Below are 24184 nucleotides of genomic sequence, written 5' to 3' on the forward strand. Positions count from 1 at the left end.
ATGGTGGTTTGCCTGTGCTCTCTTCTAGGAATGTCAGGGCGTCGGGTCTCATGTTTAAGTCTTTGAGCCATCGTGAGTATTTCTGTGTGCGGCGAGAGTGCGTTCTGATTCCATGGATTTACGGGCTGCCCTCCCACTTTGTGTGAAGTGTTCTCGATCCGTCCCTCTGGACTCCGTGGGCTGCCTGCTCTCACTCCCCTGCTTCGAGCGCTCTTCGCCACACCACCCACGTGATTTTTCTTTCATGACTGTGCCGTCTTTACATCATCGTGGCTGCAACTACGGCTGACACTGAGCTGTTGACGGAGTGTAATTCTTTTCCAGTAACTCCTTTTCCTTGAGTCCCCAGTTGCCTCCTCATTTGTGATTTGCTTTGGTTTTCATCTCTGCTCCTGTCTCTTTAGCCTGCTGCACATTCACCAGCACAGCTGCTGGCCCCTCCCAGTGCTGTTTTTTACTGCATCGGACACCCTGCAGGGCCATCTCTTAGCGCCTTCTCCCCTTCATAAGGATGTCTCTGGGGCCCAGCTACTGCCAGGAGACCTGTTTTTGAGGCCTTGGGTTCGGCGATGGCGGGCACCTAACCCTCTGCCAGGTTCGGTACCGCTGACTGGCGCGTCCCCCACCCCATCCCTGGGACCTCGTGGTTCACGGCAGTGCCTCGTCGTGCTGGGTGAGGCCAGAGACGCAGCCACGGTTCCACGGCCTGGCTCCCGTTGGTGTCCGGGGGCAGTGTTCTCAGGGAGGACCCCTTCAAGCCCTTTTCTGGATCGCATTTGTGTAAAGCAGCTGAAAGTGCCTGGCAAGATGACCCTTCTCGTACCTCGCCCGCAGTAACCGTTGCCCGTCTAAGGCAAGATGAGCAGGCTGGTTATATTCCCGTCGCCCCGGCCCCACGTCCCTGCAGGTAAGCACCTGTGCGCCTGGGTGGCTGTGAGCGCTGAGCAACCAGAGGGCCGCCCCCAGTCTCACTGGACAGCAGCGCGGCCCCGGGCTGGCCTGGAGCCTCCAGCGTCTGGAGTGTGTCCCTGGAGCTTCCTGGCTCCAGTGCCCCATTGTCAGGCAGGAGGAACACAGCGTGGCAAGCCTGCCCTTTGCCAACACAGTAACAGGGAGAGGCATTGTCAGGTTAGCTCTGCAGCAGCAGCTGCGTGCCAGTTTCTTTTGTAAATGCTTTGATATTTTAAAACAGAAATCTTAAACGAGGAAGCCATGCTTTGTTGCTCTTACAATAGCAGCTCTTGTCTGTGTGGATTCATTGAATGGAGACAGACACCGATGCGGCTTTAGTACTGGCCATGGTTCCCAAGTGCCTAAAACACATCTCTTCCTGATGGCTGTGTCCTCCCCTTCCGAGAACGGCGTATCTCTTTCACGCAGGATCCTGTACTTACTGCGGGCATGTTAGCTGCTCTCCTGCAGACGGGGTTCGGGGTAAGATCTGTGACATCCATTGGCCTTTATGAGGCCTCCCTACAGGCTGCTCCTGCTGTGGGATGCGCCCCCCTCCTGCACTTGCAAGGCCAGCCCTGGCCCTGCTTTGCTCCAGCCACGGGTGTGCTGGGCACCGCGACCCCACAGCGAGCGGCCCCATGGAGCGGGCCCTGCCCAGGAACCATGGTGCCCGGCCAGCGGGAGCCTGTGCGCACAGGACTCAGCCCGCCAGGGTGTCCCAGGAAGGCAGGTGTCCTCGCCTGGAAGGCAGCTCACGCCTGCCCCCGGCTGCCCGCAGCCTGAAGGCCCCGCGGCAGTGCCCGCATGCACATCCAGAGGTCCGAGTCCTGGGTTCCTTTGGTTTGAGTGGAAGTGCGCGTGCGTTTGGGAGTGTCTGGGCGATGGTGTGTGGGGAAGTTCGAGAAGCCCTCCGCAGCGTCCGCCCACGGGCTGGGAAGGAGGCACCTCTTCCTCCTGGCATCCTGAACCCAGCCGGGAACGCTGAGCCCAGCATCACCGCCGGTTCCTGGAGCCACGGCCTTGCCCGCGGGCCCCAAGCCCCGCCCTCTTCAGGCAGCCTGTCCTGGTGAAATGTGTCAACGGCACCTTGCAAAGATCTCAGCGTAGCTTCCAGGTTACAGAGACGGCTGAGAGTCCCCCGGGCACCTTGCCCAGCCCCCCAGGGGACATCCCTGACGCAGCACTGGTCACTGACTGCATACACTGTCACATGCCACCGGTGCCCCTTCAGCTCTGGGGTCCTCCTACTGCTTTAGCTCTCAAGCCTCTTTGTCCCCTCTGGTTTCCAGATGTCCCTGGTTCTTCATGACCTTGACACTTTTGCGCAGATCTGGTCGTGTACTTGGCAGAATGTCCCTCAAATTGGGCTTCTTGTGTTTTCTCGTGACCGAACAGGTTAGGGGTTGGGGACCGAGTGCCACAGGGGCGGGTGTGTTGGTGGGACCTCCCTGGAAGGCGGGTGGCTGCAGGGTCCCCCACCTCAGTGCCTGTGCTTGCTGGCCGCCTGCTCCCTGCCTTGCGGCAGCACCAGGAACATACAGAAAGGCTTGGCATAGCCCTTGCAGCCAGTGGGGCAGGAGGTGGGCCGCTGGCCCCCGGAGTGCGTCTCCCTCCTCCTCCTTCTCCGGGGCTTTAGCGACCGCAGCCCCGGGTGAGGCAGGGAGACCTGGACACATTTAGCAGCGTGGACTGTCTGCCGTCTGCCTCTGCGAAAATCAGCTCGGTTTTGAAATCCACGACCCAGGGCTTAACCAGACAGAGTTGCCTCTTGGTGACCAGGTCACTTCATTTTGTCTACTTTGGGTTTGTCTTCACTGCACGTTTCTGCTTTCAACTGACGATGAGTGTATTCGTTTTAATAAATCAATTTTAATGAAAAATGAAGTCAAAGGTGAACAGACGTGAGCTGGGCCAGGGCGCGTGGGGCTCGAGTTCACGACAGGCCCTTCAAACCGGAGCCGGGGGCGCAGTGGCCAGATGCCCGGGCTGGAGGCGCGCCTTCCCTGGTTTGGGACCTCAGCGAGCTGTAGGCGGAGGCGGGGTGCAGAGGAGGTTCAGGTCCCGTCTAGGCGGGGGTGCAGAGAACTTGTCAGGATGGAGGTCTGCGTGCTGGAACTTGTCAGGATGGAGGTCTTCAGAGGCAGAGGTTCAGGCTACCAAGTAGGGACCAGTCTCTGGCCAGTCCCGAGGCTGACCTGCTCTCTGCACCTCTGCCCAGCAGGAGGGGCTGCCAGGGCTGTCTGGACCCCACAGACGTCGCGAGGAGAGAGAGTCTTTAGCGGAGGTCTGTCTGGAGCAGGCAGGGCGGGGCCTTGAGGGTCCCGGGGCCGCCCCCCTGCAGGCGTCAAGGCTGCGGGGCAGAGTCAGGGGAGTGCGGGTGCAAAGAGCGTCGCGCCCTGCCACGCGCTCCGCTGGGCCTGCAGGACCCGGGTGGGCGTCCCTGGGACCTCGCCAGGCTCTTGGCGCGTCGTCGGGGTCTGGCGAGTTCGGCCTCTCCTACTCATTGCATTTGTGCTGTGTCTTGGGTTTTGTAGTTTTTGATGGCAGGACGTCGCCTTTCATCTGAGGAAGAGCTGTTTGATCCGCCTCAGGAGAGGCCGCAGGGCTTGGGATGAACGCCCTGACTTGGGAAACAGCCTCGGTGCTTGTCACGCGGGGCCCCCCCGGGCCGTGGCGTCTGGACCCTCCGCGCCACGGCCCCTTGCTGCGCGCCGAGCACACGCGAGTGGCTTGTCAGCGGCTTACGTGAAGGTCTTAGTGCATCATGCGTCTCGGGACTTGATTTGGTGAAAGCGCTGTTGCGGGTGGAGGAGCAAAGTACATTCAGAGGTCCAGCCCTGACTGAACTCGCTGCTGAGATCCGCCTCCCCCGCCCCCCACTTGGTTCGGGACCTGGATCCGGGGCAGTCAACGCCGTCCAGCATCTGGCCCTTCTTCCTCAGTAAGGGGACAGCTCTCTGCCTCTCCCCTGTGACTGTGCCTAAGTCAGTCACTTTGTCACAGTCCCCAGGGGGAGAACAGTGGGGCCGCAGCCACTCTCTGGTTTGGCAGCAGGAGGCCCCGGGTGGGTGGGTGCCCCTCCTTCTGAAGCGGACATTGCGCTGGAGCAAAGCCCCACAGGACTCGGAGAGCACGTGGCCGTGGGCGCAGTCCCGGGCCCCGTGTCTTCCCTCAGGCCCTGCGTCAGGCCCCGCTCGGTGCTGGGAGGGCCCACGCAGCCAGCACCCCGAGGTGCCCACCCTCAGAGCATTTGGCTCTGCTCACATCGCCTTCCTCAGGCTGCAATTGCTGCACCTCCAAGTCGGAACACAAAGAAGTTTTTATCAGCCCCATCTCAGCCTCCAACCCCAGGAAATCAGTCGCTCAGAAAAACACATCTCCTGTTTTATTCTGGAAAAAAAGCTTTCATTGTTCTGGGAGTTGTACCTGAGTGGTGCAGTCAGACGCCACTGCAGCTCCCAGAGTGATGGCTTGCAGCCGCTCGAAGGGCGTCCATCACCTTCCGTGAAAGGCATGCCCATTCTGTTGGGTTTTTTAATCTTCTGTGTCCCTCTGAAACGTTTAATGATTTTCCCGTGAAATTTAAAAAAGTCTCTGTTGGGAGTTCCTGTCGTGGCTCAGTGGAAACAGATCTGACTGGCAACCATGAGGACACAGGTTTGATGCAGTGGGTCAGGGATCTGGCGTGGCTGTGGCTGTGGCTGTGGTGTGGGTCACAGACAGGGCTCGGGTCTGGCATTGCTGTGGCTGTGGTGCAGGCCGGCAGCTGCAGCTCTCATTGGACCCCTAGCCTGGGAACCTCCATATGCCGCGGGTGTGGCCCTAGAAAAAGACAAAAAGTCTTTGTTAAGGGCTTATTCCTGTACTCACTGTACGTCTGGCTTCTACAGCAAATGACAGTGTAAAAAGTAGCATTTCACAGTTTGCTTCTGCTTTGTGGGGAGTTTTAAACATCCAAGCAGAAGATGAGGGAATTTTCTGTAACTTTTGTTCCTTTATTTTTTTGGCTGCCCCCGAGGCGTATGAAGGTTCCTGGGCCAGGGATCGAATCCACACCGCGCTTGCCTGACACCAGATCTTTAACCCCCTGCACCACCAGAGTGGGAGGGTTCGCCCGTACTCGAAGCCCTCTGTAGCTTTTGATTTTAAAGAAACTTCAGACATGTTTGAAAGCAAAGAGTGGCCTTGGGAGCCCACAAGCCTGGCCATCGCCGCCACCACCACCGCAGCTCCCGAGAGGAGCCGTCTTTGAGTGCGGGCGAACCCTCCCGCTCTGCTGTGTGACGTGAGCCCCAGGCAGTGTGTTATTTTGCTTGGAAATAACTTCGTTGTGCGCCTCTGAAAGATGGGGTCTTCCCAAGCCGCGGGGTCTCAACACCATCCCCACTCCTGAAGGCGTAGGCCGAGGTCTCTCACGGATGCCGGTGGCCCCAGCACAGCCGGTCGTCTCACAAACGTCCAGATCAGGATCAGACGCGTTTCCCCGACGTGCCCTCCTCGGCACTGCTGGGACGTGGGTGTGTGGGAGCGCTGGGCTGGCTGCCCCGGGCCACGCGCTAGTGGGAGAGCCGCAGGCCCCGCATCAGCTTTGCTCCAGGCCAGGGTGCTGCTGGGCTGCCGCAACTCCCTGTGGCCACTGGTCAGGAGGCACGGCCTGCCTTCCCCTCTCTCTGCCACCCGATGGGTCGTTAGAAGGTTCTCCAGCAGCTGCACGGCGGGGCCCCCGGCTCGGCCGCCGTGCTGGTCATGGCCTGGACTCGTCCATCCGCCCGGCCCGCGCGGGCCAGTGCTCTGGTTCTGTTTGCTCCTGTTAGCGGGGGGTTAAGTCAAAGGAACTTTCCCCGTTAACTCTTCGGTTGCTCTAAATGCAACTTCTCTGGGGAAGTCAGAACACGCCCCTCACTTAGTTCTCAGAAGGACTTGGGTCCCAAGCGCCCCAGAGGATTCTGGGCATCTGTTCCCGCCACTCAACGGCTGAACTCGTTTTCTATAGATTCTCTTGGGTTTTTTTAATTTCTCTATGTAGACAGTCATATTTCGTCCACTTTAACACTTAAACTTATATACCTTTTCCACTCTCGCAGTGACTAAGACTTCCACCACCGTGCTGAACAGACATTTAAAATCATTTGTGAAAAACTTCCAGCACACAAAAACTTGAAAGCACGGTGTGTTAAAAACCTGTCTGTGGACTACGCAGCTTCTGCAGTGTGTGTTTTACTGTCTGTTGTTGTCGCCGTGCACCTGATCTCGTCGTTTCCCTGCCACCGCCAGCCCGTCCTGTGTGTTGTCGTCAGTACCCTGTCCCTAAATACTGACCACTCTGCAGACAAGGTCATTCACCAGGGCTCAGTGCATGTTCAGGGTTTTGCCCAGATGAAGAATCCACAGTGAAATGGGCGGGTCTTGAGTGGACCTCGTTAGTTTTTTGTTTGTTTTTTTCTCTTTTGGCCACCCTGCGGCATATGGCATTCCCAGGCCGGGATCAGGTCCGAGCTGCCGTGGCAGCCTCTGCCTTAGCTTCGACAGCACCAGATCCTTTAGCCCACTTGCCAGGCCAGGGATCAAACCTGTGTCCTGGCGCTGCAGAGACGCCACCGATCCCATTGTGCCACAGCAGGAGCTCCTGGACCATATTAGCTTTGGCAGCGGCGCAGAGCTGTACGGGAATCCAGACTCTCGTCAAGGTGCCGGAGGCCGCCCTCGCCCAGAACCTCCCCTGTGCCCAGCCAGTCGCCACCCCCTGTACGCAGAGGAGAGGGGTCTGCCCTACGGCTGAGTCCAGGCAGGAGCTTCAGCACTTTGGTCTGTTGGCACCTGCTGCTCCCGTCAGGAGGGACAGGCGGCTTCGCGCCGGGCTCCCTGCTGCCTTTCCAGAGGGCCCGCTCCGTCGACACCCTCCTGGGGACCTTTGTGCCCTGTCCTCACGCACAGGAGGTGCTGGCTCTCCGAGGCGCGGGTTAGGCCATAGTTCGCTGTATGCGTGACAGCCGGGGGACCCAGCCTCTCTGGAAAATGGAAGTAAAGTGGCCCAGCTGAAAGCAGATCTTAGAGAAGGTTCACCTGCTTCTCTCTCCGTAACGATGGGCGGTGTTCTGTCCATTTGTCATCACGAACATGAGGCCTTGAAGTCACAGTCCTACCTCTTCGATTGCTGTCAGAGAGAAGCGGTGTGTTTCTTACGGGTGCCTCCTGAGCGCGGTCGGGGACGCAGGCCTTCTGCCCTCCCACCCTTGGACGGGCAGTCCGCGTGGTCCTGCCGAGGGCGCGGGGGGTGCCTCCCTCACGCTGAGATCGCCCGAGGCTTGCTTTCCTCCCGAAGCCTCGGATTGTGCCCAGCCCCTCCCATGCATGCTGCTGGGGTCTCTGGCAGTTTGAAAAGCTTCTGGATGCTTGGCTCTCATCTCAGAACAGACAGTTCCATCAGGTGCAAGACTCTGCCTCGCTTCACTGTCTCTCGCCCCCATTTTTTCTGACGAGAAGTCACTGCTGCTCCTGTCGGCTGTCCTCTGACCACCCGTGCCTTTCTTCTCTCTGGGCGCCCCGAAGGTTTGTCTCTGCTTCGCGGCATTTTGACAGTGATGTGCCTGCACATGGCGTTTTGAGCAGGATGTTATCCCGCTTGCGATTCCCTGAGGCTTTTGAATCTATCATTTGGGTCTTTTACCAAGTTTGGGTAATTACTGCCAGTATTTTTTCAAAGTTTTTTCCTCCTCGTTTCTCTCCTTTCCTAAGATTCCAATTGCACGTATGTTGGAGCTTCTGATGTTGTTTCACCAGTTCCTGAAAGTCTGTTTTGTTGTAACTCACTTTTTAAGTCCCTGTTCGCAGGTCGAATGGTCTTGCTTGAGCTGCCATCACGCTCGCCACCTTTGCGTTCTTGGCCTCCAGTCTGCTCTGTTTCAGTGCCAGACATTTTCTTTCTCAGTTCTGGATTTTGTCCTTTCTTTGTAGCTCTCTTTCTCTTCCGAGTTCTCTCATTTCATGTCTTAGGGGTGTATTTTCATTTCATTGTTGTAGCCTTGAACATGCTCGCTGTGGGTGCTTGGTCTGCTGGGAGCTCGCGTTCCGGGTCCGGGGCGGGGTGTGGGGTGAAGCGGGCGAGATAAGCAGTATGCGGTGAGTGCTGCCGGGCAGGCAGTGCCAGGGTGGATGGAGCCCAGCTGCAGTGTTAGGTCCAAGGAAGGCCCTGAGAAGGTGGCATCTGAGCGGAGACCTGAGCAAAGGGTGGTAGGGACGGGCCCTGGGAGCAGAGGCCTAAGGGACCTGGGTCTCCAGCACAGGAGGTCCCCCCTGGGCAGAGCGAGGGGTGGGTCAGGTGGTCGCTGGGCCCTGGTCATCATCACCCTCTGCCTGTGGGTCTCTCTGTGGGTCACTCATGGCGTGTCCCCATGATGGCTTGCATCAGCTGGAACCTCATCTCCCACTGTACACTGAGCAGAAGAAGAAAACGCTTCTGGAAGTTTCTTCTGAGGGCATCAGGGACATGATGCCCGAAGCTGTCACTGCCCCGCCCTGTGTCACTAAAGCACCATGCAGGCTCCTTTGCACATGACCTCTGAGCAAGATTGTGCCCGCAGCGGTGCTGAGACGCCCGCTTCTCCCCTTGTCATCCCAGGGGCTGCATGCTGCCTGGGGCGGGTCTGTGGGGCACTCTGCCCCTCAGCAGCCGTCCTGGCCTCTGACCTCCGGGGAGCTGCCCGTCACATTGACCTCCCTGGAGGGCCAGAGACAACCAGCCTCCAGAGGTGGCGGGGGAGAGGGAGACACGGGCATGTCCCCGGCAGTGACCCCCAGCAGACACGGAGTCCGTGGGGGGCGGAGGCCTGAGGGCTGTCCTGACCTCTGACCTGGGTGCCTGCTGGCTGTGGGTGAGTGATGCTCTCCTTTCCAGATGCGCCGACCCTCCCTGGCGCTGCTGACCAGGGTGGGCGTTTCTGTCCTAACTGGCCACGCGAGCCTGTCCCAGGGCTTGCCCAGGCAGCCTGAGGATGCCGGCCCCAGGTTCATGAGCATGGGGGAGGCCCTGGGTGGCTGTGGGCTTAGCAGGTCGTCTGCAGGCACCAGGGCAGCGTGGGGTGAGGGCGGCCCCCACGTGCGTGGCACGAGTGTGCGGGGGCAGGAGCTCGCCCGCCGTGGTGCTGGGTGTTAGGCTGCCCCGTGCAGGGCCTGTGGACACACGAACCTCCCGGGCTGCCTGGGGAGCAGGCAGGTGAGACAGCCCAGCAGACGGGCCGCCCGGAACGGCTGTGCCAGGCACCTCGCATCGCCTCCCGTCCGCCAAGGCACTTGGAGACGTGCTTTGGCTGATTTTCCTGCGCGGGAAACAAAAGACAAAGACATGTAAGGCCTCGTGTGCCCTTCAGCCTGATACATGTTAAAGATTTGGAATCTATTCATCTGAAAAGCCTCCGGGGCCGGCTCTCATTTCCGTCGACAGGAAGCCTTCCCGTGTTTGCCCCACACCAGCCAAGCCAGCTGAGGTCCTCACCGTGGATTTTGTTTCCGGCCTAGTTGGTGACACCTGCACGGGTCAGAGTGGCGGGCACGCCTGGGTGCGGAGGGCCGGTTGCCATGGCAACCGAATATTGCCCAGCACCGTGAGGCGCTGCGAGGGGCGGGCAGCCGCCTCGGGGGTCACCCGGGTCAGTTCCTGCCCCGCGGCGGCCAGGACACCCCTAAACACAGATCGGCAGTTTGCCAGGCGCTGCCTGATTGGGAGCAGGCCACTTAAATGACGTTTTTTCTTAGAGCAGGAAGCCTTCAGCCAGCTCTTTGCAAAACACCTCCTTGAGAGAAAACGTGTGTTGTCTGCCGCCTGACCTCTGGCGTAAACTGTCACATGCACAAGACGTGACCAGGAAGCTGGACAGATGGGGCTCCTGTCCCGAGAGGCCTGCCCGGGTCCCGCCGATTCTTGAGGACTCCTGGGCAGACGTGGCTCCAGGCAAGGGCGGGGACACAGGAGGCCCAGCAGGCCCATCACCCACCGAGTGAGGGGCCAAGGTAGGGGAGGTGCTCAGGAGCCTGGCTGCGTCCCGGGGCCTCAGGCTTCAGTTCCTCCTGGGCCCGAGGATGGGCCCCAGTCTGTCCCTTCAGGCAGGGGCAGCGAGGCCAGGTGGTTTGAGGCCAGAAGAGGCTGAGGGTCCCGTGCCTGTGTGGCCCCTGTCTAGGCGAAGAGCAGACAGGAGTGCCTGTTCCCCGGGCCGTGCTGGACCTGGCGAGAGAAGTTTCCATTCTGCTGTTGTGACCTCCCTTTTGTTTGTTCTCTGCTCTCTTGTTGTGTTTCGTCAGAATGAAACAGGAAACCGTCTTAACGAGTCATTTGGCAGTCGTGCCCTCTGGACCGCAGTGTTTGCAGGGTCACTGTTGCTCATGGTTCCCCCAGGGCCTGCCTGTCTGGGTGGCAAGGGGGGCTGTCGGTTCAGGGGCAGTGTCGGCGGGGCCTCCCTTGCACCCCTCCGGCTGCCATGCCTTCTTCACCACCCGAGCCCCTGCTGGGGCGGGGTCACCTCCATGCCAGGCTGCAGGGGGCTGGCACACTGGCCGTCCCTCTGTCCTCAAAACGCAGTCTCCCTCACATGGGATAGCCCACACACAGGCGCGGCAAGTGGCGCGACGCCTGCTCTCGAGCACAGCTTGTGGACAGGAAAGTGGGGGGGATGCGGTAGCACAGCCGACCCTCAGCGGGGACAGAGCAGGGTTAGATTAGAAACAGCTTGGGGCCCTAGTTAGGGACAGATCAGGGCTCTAGTTAGAGACAGTGCAAGACCCTAGATAGGGACAGTGCAGGGCCACTGTCAGGGACTGCACAGGCCTCTCATTAGGAACAGGACAGGGATGTCATTCGGGACAAGGCAGAGCTCTAGTTTAGGGACAGGGCAGAAATCTAGTCAGGGACAGTGCAGGACCGTAGTTAGAGACAGTCCAGGGCCTTCGTTGGGCAGGACTCGAGAGAGAGAGCAGGGCTCTGGTTGGTAACAGCCAAGGGCTTTGGTTTCAGACAGTGCAGGGCCTCATGAGGGACAGATCAGGGCCCTAGTTTGGGACACTTAGGTCTCTGATCGAGAAGGTGCCGGGCTCCCTAGTCGGGGACAGCCCAGGGCCGTGGGCGACACTGCGCTGCACGCTCGTTGGAGGAAGGGCGGGGCTCCAGATCGACAGTCCAGGGCTCTGTAGGGCCCAGGGCAGGGCTCTGGTTAGGGACAGTGCTGGATTTTAGGTCGGGTCATGGAGCTGGGTTAGGGGCTTAGGGTTGGAGGGTCGGGGGTCGGGTCAGGGTCAGGGTTGGGGTAGGGTTAGACTTCAGTCCCGAGGGCTCTCCTTCTGAGGACACACTGTACCGGCCTCGAGTACTGGGGCGGGGCACGTGCTGAGGAGCCGGCTACAGGCGGTGCTCCTGGACCAGGCGGGCCGGCTGTGCTCAGGGCCTCGGGTCCTGAGGCTCCCGGCCCCGTGTTGGGGGCTTGCAGAGTCTGGGTTCCTCTCCCGCTGCTTGAGTTTGGCAAGGGGTCAGGGACCGGAGTGCATGGTGAATGAAGTCAGGACTGCCCGCCTTGTCCCCCACCTCCCCACCCGCCCTCTCCCCGGGAGCCACGCTGGACCCGGGCGTGTGCCCGTCGTGAGGCCCAGGGGCTGTTGCAGGGCCCAGCACGTCCCGCCGCTGCCACAGTGAGCCATCATCCCAGCAGACGGTGTCAGGGACACTGGGCCAGGCCAGGCGCTCCCGAAGCAGCCCTGTCACCCCTCATCTCGTGCTTCGGTCTCTTTGAGAGACCGGGCGTTGGCACCTGTGGGGACAGGGGGCCTAAGAACCGGGTCTCTAAGGTATAAGAAGGTCCCTTCTTTGCCATCCGTGATGCAGCGCTGGCTGCTCTGCCCAGAGGGCCGAGGTGCTGTGACTTAGGCTGTGCTCCCAGGTGGGGCGGGGGACGCAGGCAGGAGTGACAGCTGTCAGCCGTGATGCGCCCTCTCCCCTCCCGCTTGTAACCGTGAAGCTAATGGGCTCCTGCTCACAGCGTGGATGGTGCTGTCATCTCTGAGGAGCCGTGCCTGCGCAGCTTAATTACTCTTCCTCAGGAACGGTGACAGTTTCCAGGCAGTGTCAGCGCCATCAGGCGGCCCCAGCCCTGAAAGCTTGCTTAGGGTCCCATTTCCTTCTTGGTCAGCGGCGAGGCCTCTGGCATCCAGGCCTTGACGCTGGGTGACCACAGCACCTGCTGAGCCCCCCAGGTCCCCTTGTTGGCTGGAGCCGGTCTGCGGGCGTCCACGTCCAGAGCAGACAGTCAGCGAGAGTCTCCCGGGAGGAGCAGCCGGCCTTCTGCATCCGCCCTGGAGCCCTGCTCGCTGTGCTTGGCGTCGCCGGGCTGCCCCGTAGCAGGGTTTCTCATCTTCTATAGAAGAGTCCTCACCCTTCCTAGAACCCGGGGGAAGAGCCACACCAGCGCCACGTCCGCGTCCTGCTGCCGAGCAGCCGGGGCAGCCTCGGGTCACAGGTCGGGCCCAAGACCAAGGACCTGAGTGCATCGCGTCGCAGGCATTCCTCAGACTCGATGTGTGGCTCCTGCTCACACGGCGGGCACCCCAGGCCGGGGACTCAGAGGGTGGTTTGGAAGCCCGGGCCGGGAGGCGAGCCCACAGAGCAGCCCCCTGCTCGGAGCGCCTGAGCGAGCCAGGCTGTGGCCAGGCCAGCCCTCGGGTGCACGGACGGCAAGGCAGGGGCTCCGCCTGCTCTGGGACCTGGAGGCCGCCGCCGATGGCCAGTCCTGGGCTCGGTCAGGACAGGAGTGGACCACCCCGCGTGTCCCCTGCTGCTTACCACGCCCACATCTCCACCCCGCGGCCACCACCTCTGTCCACGTGCAGGGCAGAGCCCCAACCCCGGTCTCACAAGGATGCGTCCCAAACGCGCTGTCCTGTGTGGGCTGCCTTATGGGAAACGAGCCAGCAGTGGGTGGGGGCAACCGCATGGAAGCTCCCCCGGGCACTTGCTCACCACCCTCCCAAAGCCACTGGCGGGACGTCCCCCCGTGGGTGGAACCTTCCGGGCTCCCTGTCCCTCTGGAGGGGCCTGCACATCTTGGAGGAGGGCTTGTTTTCCTGGGGCCGCGGCGGACAATGTGCTCCTTGTGCGGCCGCACAGCTGCTGCCCCCGCGGGGCCCAAGCAGAGGAAGCAGGGCGGGTGGGTGCAGGCCACCCTCTCCTCCTCAGCGGGCCAGCAGGCGCTGGTGCCCGGAGGGACGCCCAGCAAGGAGGCAGCTCCAGCCTCAGCCTGGAAACCAGCTCTGATGAGGTGGAGGGGGGGCCCACTCACCCATCAGAGCGAGGAGAATGCCAGTGGTTCAGAAGGGCCAGGTGACACATGCGTCCCTAGGGTGGCAGCAGGTCCCCATTGCCTGCTTCCTGGCACTTAGGGGGGGTCTCTGGGCTCTGCCACTTGCACGTCGCCGTGATTGATGTCACTCAGACTGCACATTCCCATTCTGTTCGCGCGGCTGTGCCGAGTGAGGTGACAGAGAAGGCGGGCTCTGGGGACCTCGCCACACGCCCGTGCGGGCTCTGCCGGCTGCTGGGCAGTTTCCAGCCAGCGCGAGTGAGGCACAGGCCCGACTCCCAGGCGGGCAGGCGGGCGGCCCCGGCCTTGCCTCCTCCGGGGCCTGCCCTGCTCTCGGAGCCAGCAGGGGCCTCAGGCACTGGCCTCGCGGCCCCCGAGGTTTCCCACCGCCAGCAGAGGAAGGCTGGCACTGAGGACCCGGGGCCGTCCGTCCTCAGAGCGGAAGCAGCTGCGGTTAAGTCCGCTCAGCCCACGTTGTCTGCACGTGTGTTCGCCGTCATAGACCACATGTGAAGGGAGCCGTGTGATGGAAGTGGCCTCGAGATAAAGCCGGCAGGGTTGTCTCCTGAGGAGCAAAGTCCGCTTCTTCCCATCGAGACGCGAGGCCGGTGTTGGAAGCGGGGTGTGACGCACAGGCTGGCCGGCCCCGCGGGTGGGATGAGACCTGGACCTCATGGGCGACGGGCGGTGCCTGCGATCTCCCCGCATGGACGCGTCCTGCTTCCTCTCTGTGGTGTCTGTGGGAAGCTGGCGGGGTGCAGGGCCTGGAGGCTGGCTGAGCCTGTGTGGGCGTCCCATGCTGGGTCCCCGTGGGAGGGCGGCATGGTGGCTCTGCTTTCCTCTCCGACCCCCACCCCACCCCACAGCCAGCCGGGGCCTGGCCACAGCCTGGAGTCCTGTGGGCTCCTCCGCCCACCTCGCTTAGCTCCCTCCCCAGGGCACCCCTCCCTGATGTCCGGGCTTCTTTCTGCTTCTGGAATCATCTCTGGGTGGTGCAGGGTGCAGGCTGGCAGCTTGGCAAAGGCCTCAAGCCCAGGGAGCCCCCCTCAGCGTCACCCCTGCTGTCACCCTGCTGCTGTTGGGTGCTGCTTTGCCACAGTCTCACCGGCTCCTCTCCAGAACTGCTCAGGGACCGAGTTTCGGGAATTCATGGAACCCAAGAGTAGCTCCACGTTTTATTGTGAAAATGTTTCAGGGAGTTCCTGTCGTGACTCAGTGGTTAACGAACCCCACTAGGATCCATGAGGCCTTGGGTTCGATCCCTGTCCTCACTCAGTGGATTAAGGATCCAGCGTCGCCGTGAGCCGTGGTGTAGGTGGCAGACACGGCTCGGATCTGGCCAGGCTGTGGTGTAGGTCATAGATGCGGCTCAGATCCCACGATGCTGGGGTGGAGGTCGGTGGCTACAGCTCTGATCAACCCCTAGTCTGAGAACCTCCACATGCCATGGATGCAGCCCTAAAAAGACAAAAAAAAAAAAAAAAGTTCCAACTGTGGAAAACGTCAGCCAGTGCACGGTGTAAACCCTCACGCCCGCCACTGGCCCTTGGCCCTGCTGGTGTCGTCACCTGTGTCTTCCTGACCTTAATGTTGGACGCGTCTCAGAGCACTTTGCCCACGTCAGCGTCTACACAACTGGCCTGAAAACGGGTTCAGAGTTCGTTTAGGTCTCTCTGGGTTTTCGAGGACGAGCTTTACAAAACACTGAAACGCACAGGCCCGAAGGTGCTCTGTGTGCGTCTTGGCCCGTGGGCACCCCCACGACCCCCCCAGGGGGCCAGATCTGATTTCCTTTCCCCGCGTCAGTGTAGTCGTTCTGGAACCGATGTGGGACCGTGGAGCGTGTGCCCTTGTGTCAGGCGTCAGCCGCGGCCCATTGTGTCTGAGCTTTGTCAGCATGGGCTCCAAGGGCGAGGGGCAGGCCCCACTGAGAGCCGGCCTGACCCAGCCTGCGAGCAGCTCCCCGTTCCGGGCGACACAGCCTGAGAGCCGTCTCCACTGTCGGAAGCAGAACTCGGGTCTGCTGCGCACACCTGCCTGTGTCTTGTGGGCTCCCCAGCGGGAGGAGTGACTGGTGCCCCTCGGCCGGGGCCAGGCAGGCATTGTGCGGTGACTTCGGGCGGAGGGGACCGCCGTCTGCTCAGCACCTCACATCTGGCTTCCTTGGCCTCCTCTGTGCCCATGTCCACCCCGGCGAATGCTCCAGGGCTGTGCCATGGTTGGGGGGTGCCCTGCGAAGGGCAGGAGCCGTGGTCTGAGCCGCGGGGGCTCCCCGGGCTGTGTCCCGGAGCCGTCCGTCCCTGCGAAGGCAGGTCGGGGTGCTGCCGAGATTGCCGTGGCTGCTGCTCACACGTCCTCTGTTCTGCTGCCCTCGTTTCAGGATGGGAGTCCCAGCTCCTGGAGACAGGCTTCCTGGGGATTTTCCTGTGCCCTCTCTGGACACTGTCCCCGTTGCCCAGGGGCACCCCCACGTCCCGGATTGTTCTGTGGGGTTTTCGGTGGCTGATTTTCAGAATCATGCTCGGAGCGGTAAGTTGAGCTTTTTTATTCATCGTATTTGGAGGGAAATGCTGTAAAAAGAAGCCACTGCCTCGCTGCTTCGCTGTCATGCCTTCCGTCACTTTCCGCGATACCCGAGGCCCGTCTCTGAGTGCCCGATGCCCTGCTGGCCCCTCGGCCCGGCGGGCTGCTGTGGGAAACAGCCGGGGCGTGAGTCCTTTCTCGGGGGAACTTGGGAGCCCCAGCCCCCAGCACGCGAGGAACGTCTCGGACATCGGGAAGCAGGCTGGCGGGTCAGGACGTGGCGGCGGCGGCCTCCCGCCCCAGCGAGGCCTGGCGCTCCCCGCTCCCCGTCTGTCTCTCCCGGACGGACACCGTGGGGTCTGGGGTCAGGGTGCGGCTCAGCCCTGGGCGTCCTCTTCCCCGCCCCTGGCGCCCGCCTTCCGTGCCGCCAAGGACCCTGCATGTCTCGGGTTTAAGTGCACCTTCGAGTTTGTCAGAAACGAAATCGGGACGGAGGTGGGCCCTGGGCCAACGGCTTGGCGGCTTCACGCGCTCTTCCTCCACCTCTGCCCTGCTTGTTGCCCTGGAGTCGTCATAAAACCCTCGTGTCTGTTCATCGTCTGGACAAGCTGAGCACCTCTCTGCCTTCATTTGTTCCTCGCGGGGAGACCCGCATGCCCGCAGAGCAGGGGGCCGTGTGGCACGTGCCCCTGCTGCCTGAGGGGCCTCCCGACCCGCCGGGGCCCTTCTGGCTCAGGCGGGCGCAGCTGGTCCTCCCGTGCTGTCCTTTTCCCTCCACGTCGTTAGCGCCACGGGCCGCCCCGGCCCTCGTCAGCCGTGCGGTTGGACCTGCGCTGCGGGGCGCTGCCCTGCCTGACGACCCCCCCCCACCCGCCGCACCTGAACAGTGGGAGCCCGTCTTGCTGCCCCACCGCCCTACACCCTGGCCAGTGCCACTCTCAGCTGGTGCGCAGCAGCGTCTGCTCTGTGGAGGGGACATGCTGGCCCCTGAGCGGGACGGGAGTCCTCGGGTTCCTTTCAGGGCCCTCGGCGCCCCCTCACGGGCTTCCCTCCCGGGCACCTGGGCCGTGGCCGTGGTTGGGTTAACTGCCCATCTGCGCTGTGTGACCGGGGCCCCAGGGGCAGCCCCAAGAGCGCCCATCTGGGATGGGAGGGTGGACGGGTGTGTAGTTGGTGAGCGAGCGGCTCCAGGGCCTGGAAGCCCCGTGCGGGTGGTCGTGCGTCCAGGGTCTGCCGTGGAGTGCGCTGAGTTCCATGAGCCCACGTCTCCACGAGGAGGACAGGAGTGGCTCTCTGAGCTCCTTTTGCTGAAACCTGAGCCTGGGAGATGTCTGCTCGCCGTACAAATGTTCTCAGCATCAAGGCTGTAGGTCCCTGTCCGTCTAGGACCCAGTTTCAGATGCCCTCTCCGCTGGCTTTGAAGAGCACACATGTGCATGCAGCGTCTCTAAGGACTTACTGGGGGACCCTCCTGCGATGGCAGCTTCCCTGGGTGGGACCCGTAAACGAAGTTCCCGGGTGGAGCGCCGGCCCAACCGGGGGCAGAGGCCTGGCTGGCGGAGCTGACAGGCCGTTCTGCGCACAGTTCGAGGCTGAACAAACTCCCACGACACCTCCCAGAGGCGGCGAGTCATTCGTGTGTCCAAGGCACCGTTCAGAGCGCTTCGACGGACTCTTGGCCCAGCCGCACCCACACGTCAGGTGCGCTCAGAGTTGCAGTTAGTCGGCTTGGCCTGGATGTTGGGTGCCCTCAGGCTTCCTCTGGGAGCAGAAGCGTGGAGCTGGCCGGCCAGGGAGGGTGACGAGGTGGCCCTCTTCTCTTGTGGCCTCTGGCAGTGCCTCACATCTGGGGACGGATGGGTCCTTTCAGAGCCCAGCCTCTGGGGGACCCAGGCCAGGCCAGGCGGAGTTGGAGCCTGAGCAGAAGGAAGGGACACGGCTGTGCCCTTGGACGGCCTTGGCCCCCGGGCACCTGGGGTGCCGTCAGCTCTTCTAGAGGTGGCACCGGGCTGCCCTGCTCTGGGAGCAGCTGGAAACTGGACACACGGTGACACAGCTGTCTTCGTCCCAGATGGCAGACAGGGCATGGGGGGGCCGAGAGGGACACTGGAGCCCAGCTCTCAACTGCCTGGCCCTGCGGGGAGCAGAAGGCTGGTGCACAGAGGCGGGGTCTGTGCAGAGAAGGAGCTGTGAGACATGGCGTCACTTCTGTCCCCAGGGCGTCCTCTGATCTGAGAAAACGTCAGACGAGTCCCAGCACTGGGACGCTCCTCAGACTCCCTGACTAGCGGGTTGAGTCTCAGCCTTACTTTCAGCCAAAGCCTGAGGGGCCGCTGCGCGTTGTCAGTGAGTGGAAGCTGGTGGCATTTGAATAGGGTCGAAATAGTAGTGACACACGTACAGGGTCTCCATGCTGTTTTTACAGCTTTTCTGAAGTCTTAAGGTCTTTTCAAAATAAAAAGTGAAGAGAAAGCATGAGCCACTTTGTGCACGTGGAGGAGGGAGACGAGGTTGCTGGCACGGGCACAGGTGGGGGCGGGAGGTGGGGATTGTTTGAGAAACTGAGTCCTTCAAACAAACAGAAAGCAGCTGCCCCTGAGAAAGTTCCGCGCCCAGACGACCTCACCGCCGGGCTTCATTCAACATGCGAAGAAGCAGCGATGCAGACCCTACACACACACATTCAGAGACGGGGAGGGAGCCCTTTCGAGCTCAGCCTTTGAGGCCGGCGAAGACAGAGGCCTCTCGAGAGAGGGAAGTGACCGGGTCCTTCCAGAGCGCAGACCGAGAATTAAAGGATTCGTAGCAAATGATTGCGGAGTCCGTGCGAGGCAGAAGCAGCTGCGGAGGGTGCTCCCCAGAACGCAAGGTCTGGCAGCTGTAGTTCACTTCGGCGCCAGAGGCAACGGAGAGAGAAATGATGCAGCTGCCCCTGCGAGCCTGGGACAGAATCTCGCAGTTAGTCGAAGGAGCAGGAAACCGTCTCAGCCGACTGGCTACGGAAGGAAGCCTCCTCAGCCTGATGAGAGCTCACCGCACGGCCCCTACGGCTGGCGCCACACTGGACGGGCAGGAAGGAAGGGTTTTCTGTTGACTGGGAGCAAGGTGCTGGCCGCCGCCACATCCAGGCGACAGCGAGAGGGAGACCGTGGCTCACGCGGTAAAGCAGGCAAAGGGGACGAAAACCCTTGGACTGAGCAGAAGAGGCGACAGCATCTGTGTCCACGGGGGCAACGGTCTCGTGTGCAGAGGTCCTGACGGCCCGCGGAGCCAGTGAGCGCGCTTAGCAGAGTGCAGGCCTCCAGGCCCGAGACAGAGTCAGGGTGTTTCCACGGGCCAGCAAGAGCTGTTGGAAAAAGCAAGGTTTAAAACACAGCGCGGAGTTCCCGTCGCGGCCCAGTGGAGACGAATCAGACGAGGATCCTCGAGGACGCAGGCTCAGTCCCCGGCCTCGTTCTGTGGGTTAAGGATCCGTGTTGCCGTGAGCCGTGGTGTGGGTCGCAGACGCGGCTCGGATCTCCATTGCTGTGGGGCTGTGGTATAGACCGGTGCCTACAGCTCCGCTTCGATCTCCAGCCTGGGACCTTCCATCTGCTGTGAGTGTGGCCCCGAAAAGACTATATATACATGCGTGTGTGTGTGTGTGTGTGTGTGTGTGTATGTACAGACCCACCACCATACATACGGCGGCACTGCAGGAATATCCAAAGCCTGAAGAGCCTTAGGGAGTTTTCATAGAGGTGCGATTCTGGACCCAGCAGAGCCAGCATGTGGCCACGGACCCAGAGGAGCTGCTGTGCCTGGGCTGTGGGGTAGGGGTGACTCAGGCTAATGCACCCACAGCAGCCCCCCCAGCTGCACCTTCAGAATAGGACAGGGGTTGTTTCCTGAAACCTAACAAGAGGCCACCTCAGCGGCGCCTCGGGAGGTGGCACACTGGCCCACAGAGCGCAGAGATGCCCGCCTGCCCGCCCTCCCAGCAGCTGTAGGTCTGGCCTGTGCCGTGGACATGCTCATCTAGTTTCTCCTTCCTGCTGACATAGCAGTGACGTCCAGCCCCCGAACTGTCCCACGCAGGCCTCGGAGTGCAGGGCGGTCACGGCATGGGCATGATTGGAACCGGGATTCAGGTCATCCCGCTGCACCACACGTGGGTCTGGCCAACAGCAGCGAGGAGTCAGCGATTCTTGTGGCTGAGGGCGGACCAGGCCCGCTTCCGTCCTTGGAGCAAAGGCCCAGCTGCGTGGGGTCCTCTGGGCCTGCCCACGGGACTAGGAGGTGTCCCGGACGCTGGGATTTCAGTCCCACCGAGGTGGGGACCTTGTCACCTGCAGAAAATGGTAGGCAGTGTGGGCGTCCCTGTCACTGTGCTTAAGCCCTTTAGTGAGGCTTGAGAGATAAAGTTCCCTTTCCTCTCAATCTCGGCTTTCGTAGCTGTGTTTAAACTGGCCAGACTTTTCACCCAGAGCGTGTTAAACACCTGTCTGTGCCCCGGAGCCCTCGGCCCTGGTCCCTAGGCTTCTCCCCTGCCTCACAGGCGGTCCTGCATGGACTGCCCTCGGCGGCTGAGGTTCTGGGGGCTGAGCCAGTGTCTTGCCTGCTGAGAGTTCTCAGACCTGGACGATGCCAGGGGGCGCCCCCTTGGGGGTCAGGCTGAGCCCTGGGGGGTTTAAGACCCGACACCTGTCTCTTTTCTGCACGTCCCTCCAGCCTGGCTCCAGGGGTGCAGGCACGTGGCTGTCAGGTGGCCACGCGGGCGACTCTCCCTCCTTGTAAGAGCCCACGCTGGTGTAAGTGCTGCCCCGGAGAAGAGACGGGCGGTGAAGGCCTCCTGAGTCCTCAGAGCCGGGAAGCGGGGGCTGCCCTGCGGCTGGACATCGAGGGATGGGCCCTCCCCTCCAGGACGGCTTCCACGCGCGTGCCCTGTGTGTTCCCGCTGGTCTCACTACGGCTCTTCCGGTGTCTCTGTCCGCATCTCTCCTGGTACTCGGTTATTGCTGCGCCGCACTTGAGGCGTCAAGCACTTAACAGCCTAAATTCTCGTTGAGCAAAACTGCAGCCGGGTCAGCGCATCTCCTGATGAGCGCATCTTCGCTGCGGCTGGCGCGGGTCGTGTCTGTGTGGCAGAACGGAGGGGTTGTGCCATCAGAGGGGGCACTGAGCCTCGGGGCACAAAAGTGTGTTTCCTCTCATACCTGGGCAGGCTGCAGGCGGTGGCCTCGGGTCCCTTCTCGGCCAGCAGCAGGGGCCCGGCTGCTCAGTGCTGCGCGCAGACTGTCCCATCCTGTGAGCACACCAGGGAAGCCTGTGCGAGACTCGGGGCCGGCTCAGGCCCACAGCACCACCGTCTTCAGGCCAGGAGCCACAGCCGGGCCGTGACTGAAGAGCGCCCACGAGAACACTTCCTCCACAGGGCGGCGGGCGCCCTGGAGAGCCTGCCGAAATGACCCCTGGATGCCATGAAGGTCTGGGGCCTGTTAGTTTGGCAGCATCGATGAAAGGGACAAGTTCCTTGACGAATGCGGCTTTGTGAAACCGAGAGAAGGAAACGACGCCAAAGCAGCTCCGCGTCTGCTGAGTCAAGTCAATGAGAGAGTTTTGTCAGCCCCGCTGCTGGGAAGAAAGTGCAGGCCCAGAATCCAGGGAATTCAGACATGAAAGAGGAAGCGCTAGCGTCCCACACGAGCCCTTGGCCCTCGGCGGAGGCAGGATCGCCTCCCAAACTGTCTGCCATGACGGTGTGAGAGCGACACCAGAATCTGCTGAGGAGGGGACCGCGGGGAAGAGACGCCGCATTCCTCATGAGCAAAGACACAGACCCAGCAAAATCCTGGCGCGTCCGACCTGGCGGTAAGAGCGGCGCAGTTTGTGTCCGGAAGGCAGGGTGGTTTAATAGTTAAAGCTCGATCAGTGCGGTTCCCTGTGGCGACGGAACAAGGTTGAAGGACCGTCTCATTGTCTCAGCAGGTGCTGAAAGCATGTGGTACAGCGCAGCGTCCCCTTGAGGCCACGTTAGACTGGGCTTCCTAGGCGGCCAGAGGGTGAAAGCCACGAAAGCAGTCGCATGCGGGTAGAACCAGCCTGGTGTCTGTTGTGGCCTCGGCTCTTGACACCAAATTGGACGTCCCAGCGCCACGAGACGAGAGCGAGACAGGCATAAAGACTGCCCAGAAAACGAAGCGCATCTGTTCACAGACACGACGTGTGCATGTGGACCTTAACCTCCGAGTTCCCGCCATAGCGCAGGGGGTTCAGAACCCGGCCGCAGCAGCTCGGGTCTCTCTGGAGGCGCAGGTTCAATCCCCAGCCCCGAGCAGCCGTGGCATAGGTTGTGACTGTGGTTGTAGATTGAGTCCCTGGCCCAGCAACTTCCGGTGGGTGTGACCATTAAAAAGAAAAAGCAGCTGCTAAAGTGAATATGGGAATTTAGCAAAGGTTGCAGGAGACAAAGTCAGCGTGAGAGACAGACTGTGCTTCACACACTGCTGACATGTTCGAAAGTAAAATTTGGAAAGCACTCCTGCCATCGCATCAGAGCCCTCAGATACCTCTTAACAGATGATGGGCATGTGTGAGCCACGTGGTAGAGCTGTAAACACTGCTGATGTGAGTCTGCGACCCACACAGATGAGGAGACGGGCCGCATTCACAGGGTATCCACGGGGCGCAGACTGCCTTGGCCTGGGGGTGTCGCGTGACCCAGATGTATGTGTGGATTTGAGGCGATGCCTGTCAAACTCCCAACAGGCTTTTTTGGAAACCTGACATGCTGATTCTAAAATTTACATAGAAATAAAGAGGATCTTGAAAAACAAAGTCGGAGGACGGATCCCTCCTGACTTTTCAGCTTTATTCGAAGCCGAAGTGTGCTACTGCCCTAAACCAGGGGCGGGAGGACTGGGAGGGAGCGGCCGATGGAGCCGCACAGCGGGGCCGTCGCCCACGCCCGCCGCGGTGCCACATCGGCGGGAGCGAGGTGCACGGCTCACGGACTGTGCTGGCAGAATGTCTACGCAGAAGAAGCAAGTGGGCTCCGACCATGGCTTCGTCTGTCCCCACCTCTCGTCTGAGATGGGTCATCACTTCAACCTAAAAGCAAAAGCAAGAACTTCTTGGAAGATGTAAAAGAAGCCTCTCAGAAGCAGACCCAGGCAGACGCAGAGGCTGCGTTTCCGCCGAGGTGCCAAGCCAGAGCCCGAGGGCAGCCCGGAGTCTCTTTTATTTACAAACATGACGTCCAGAGCCACCAAGTTTGGGGAGTGACAGGCATACAGCTCCCTTGAGATGGACAGAGATGTCTGGGACAGAGCACAAAAAAGCGCTAACCACTGAAGACAACGTTCAGCACATTCGACCTCGTTGACAGTAGATTTTTCCATCGTCACATGCGCCGTTACGAAAACCAACAGGCGACCCCCAGACCGCGAAGACTTTCGGGGCGCAGGTTCAGCCGGAACCTCACCTTTAGAACCTGCAGCTCCTCCGCGTCACCGGGGGAGGACCGGCCCCGGCGCGAGTCCGCGAGCTGCGGCTGCGTGTGCCCGACAGGCACCTGGCGGGGAGGGTCTGCCGGCCGCGGGACTCCTGGCAGTGCGAGTGGTGCAGACACGCTCTGGCCAGTTTCCTGCACGGAAACCTGTGTCCACGCAGAGGCCGGTCTGCACACGCAACGGCAGCCCTGGGCCCCGTGCACGGATGTGAAGCCTCCAGGGCGTTCGTGGGCCAGGCCGGGCTGGGCGCCAGCCTCCGAGGCAGCCACGGTTGGCCTGGAGGCTGCAGGCACCGGCCGTCGGGGTGAAAACCCCGGGCGCCCAGGCAGAGCCGACCGGGGGAGGGGGGCAAGGCAGCCTAGCCAGCGGCAGGGGCGCTGCCCGGAACGCGGTCACAGAGCACGGGATGGGGTGGGGGGTGTTGGGATGGGCCGGAATCCTGCGTCCCGTTCTGGGCGAACGCCTGACCGTACGCAGTCGTCAGCGCGCCTGGAACTGGGCATTGCGGGTGTGCATTTGCCTTCCGTGAATCAACCCTCTGCCGGAAGAGGCCGGTATTTTCCCGTGTGGCCCCTGTGAGCGGCAGCTCTGCTAAACCTGCACGCCCCAGCCCTGGCCTGGAGGGCGGGGTGGCTGTGCAGACCACTGACCCCTCCTCACAGAGGCTCTGGCGGGGTCCACCCTTGGGGTCCAGCGCTGCGGCGCGCCCGGGTCCGCTGGTGCTCCGCGGGGCTCCACCTCGCTGCCCGCGCCGCCTGGGAGCCTCTGGGAGGGATGCTGGCTGCATGGGGCTGCAGCAGTGCTGCCAGATGAGTGTGAGGCCTCCCCCGTGATGTGTCAAGCAGGCGTCCTCATGGCCACCTCCTGGTGAGCCTGTCAGGT

General features: G+C 61.6%; 1 protein-coding gene and 1 long non-coding RNA gene across 7 annotated transcripts in view; one reads left to right on the forward strand and one right to left on the reverse strand.

Moving 5' to 3' along the window:
* Positions 1-24184, forward strand: part of LMF1 (lipase maturation factor 1) — a 55368-nt gene that overhangs the window by 11175 nt on the left and 20009 nt on the right. For 3 of the 6 annotated variants that reach the window (XM_085018082.1, XM_085018078.1, XM_085018081.1), the window contains one exon: positions 15670-15818. The exons of 1 other annotated variant lie outside the window; for it this stretch is intronic. In XM_085018082.1, the coding sequence (XP_084874208.1) occupies positions 15807-15818 (12 nt within the window). In that variant the 5' untranslated portion in view covers positions 15670-15806. Of the gene's footprint in view, positions 1-1333; positions 1435-9793; positions 9961-15669; positions 15819-24184 lie in introns of those variants that run through there. 2 more of the 6 variants (XM_085018080.1, XM_085018079.1) reach the window with 2 other exon arrangements.
* LOC106509720 (uncharacterized) overlaps positions 22615-24184 on the reverse strand; it is an 85325-nt gene continuing 83755 nt past the window's right edge. The window contains exon 15 of the long non-coding RNA XR_014841052.1: positions 22615-22901. This is a non-coding gene — a long non-coding RNA (uncharacterized LOC106509720). The remainder of the gene's footprint in view (positions 22902-24184) is intronic.

The sequence above is a fragment of the Sus scrofa genome, chromosome 3 (genome assembly GCF_054392235.1).
Source record: "Sus scrofa isolate SSC_HxYL_T2T_F1_AM1 chromosome 3, Sscrofa_HxYL_maternal_Yorkshire_Landrace_v2.0, whole genome shotgun sequence".
Classification (NCBI taxonomy): domain Eukaryota; kingdom Metazoa; phylum Chordata; class Mammalia; order Artiodactyla; family Suidae; genus Sus; species Sus scrofa.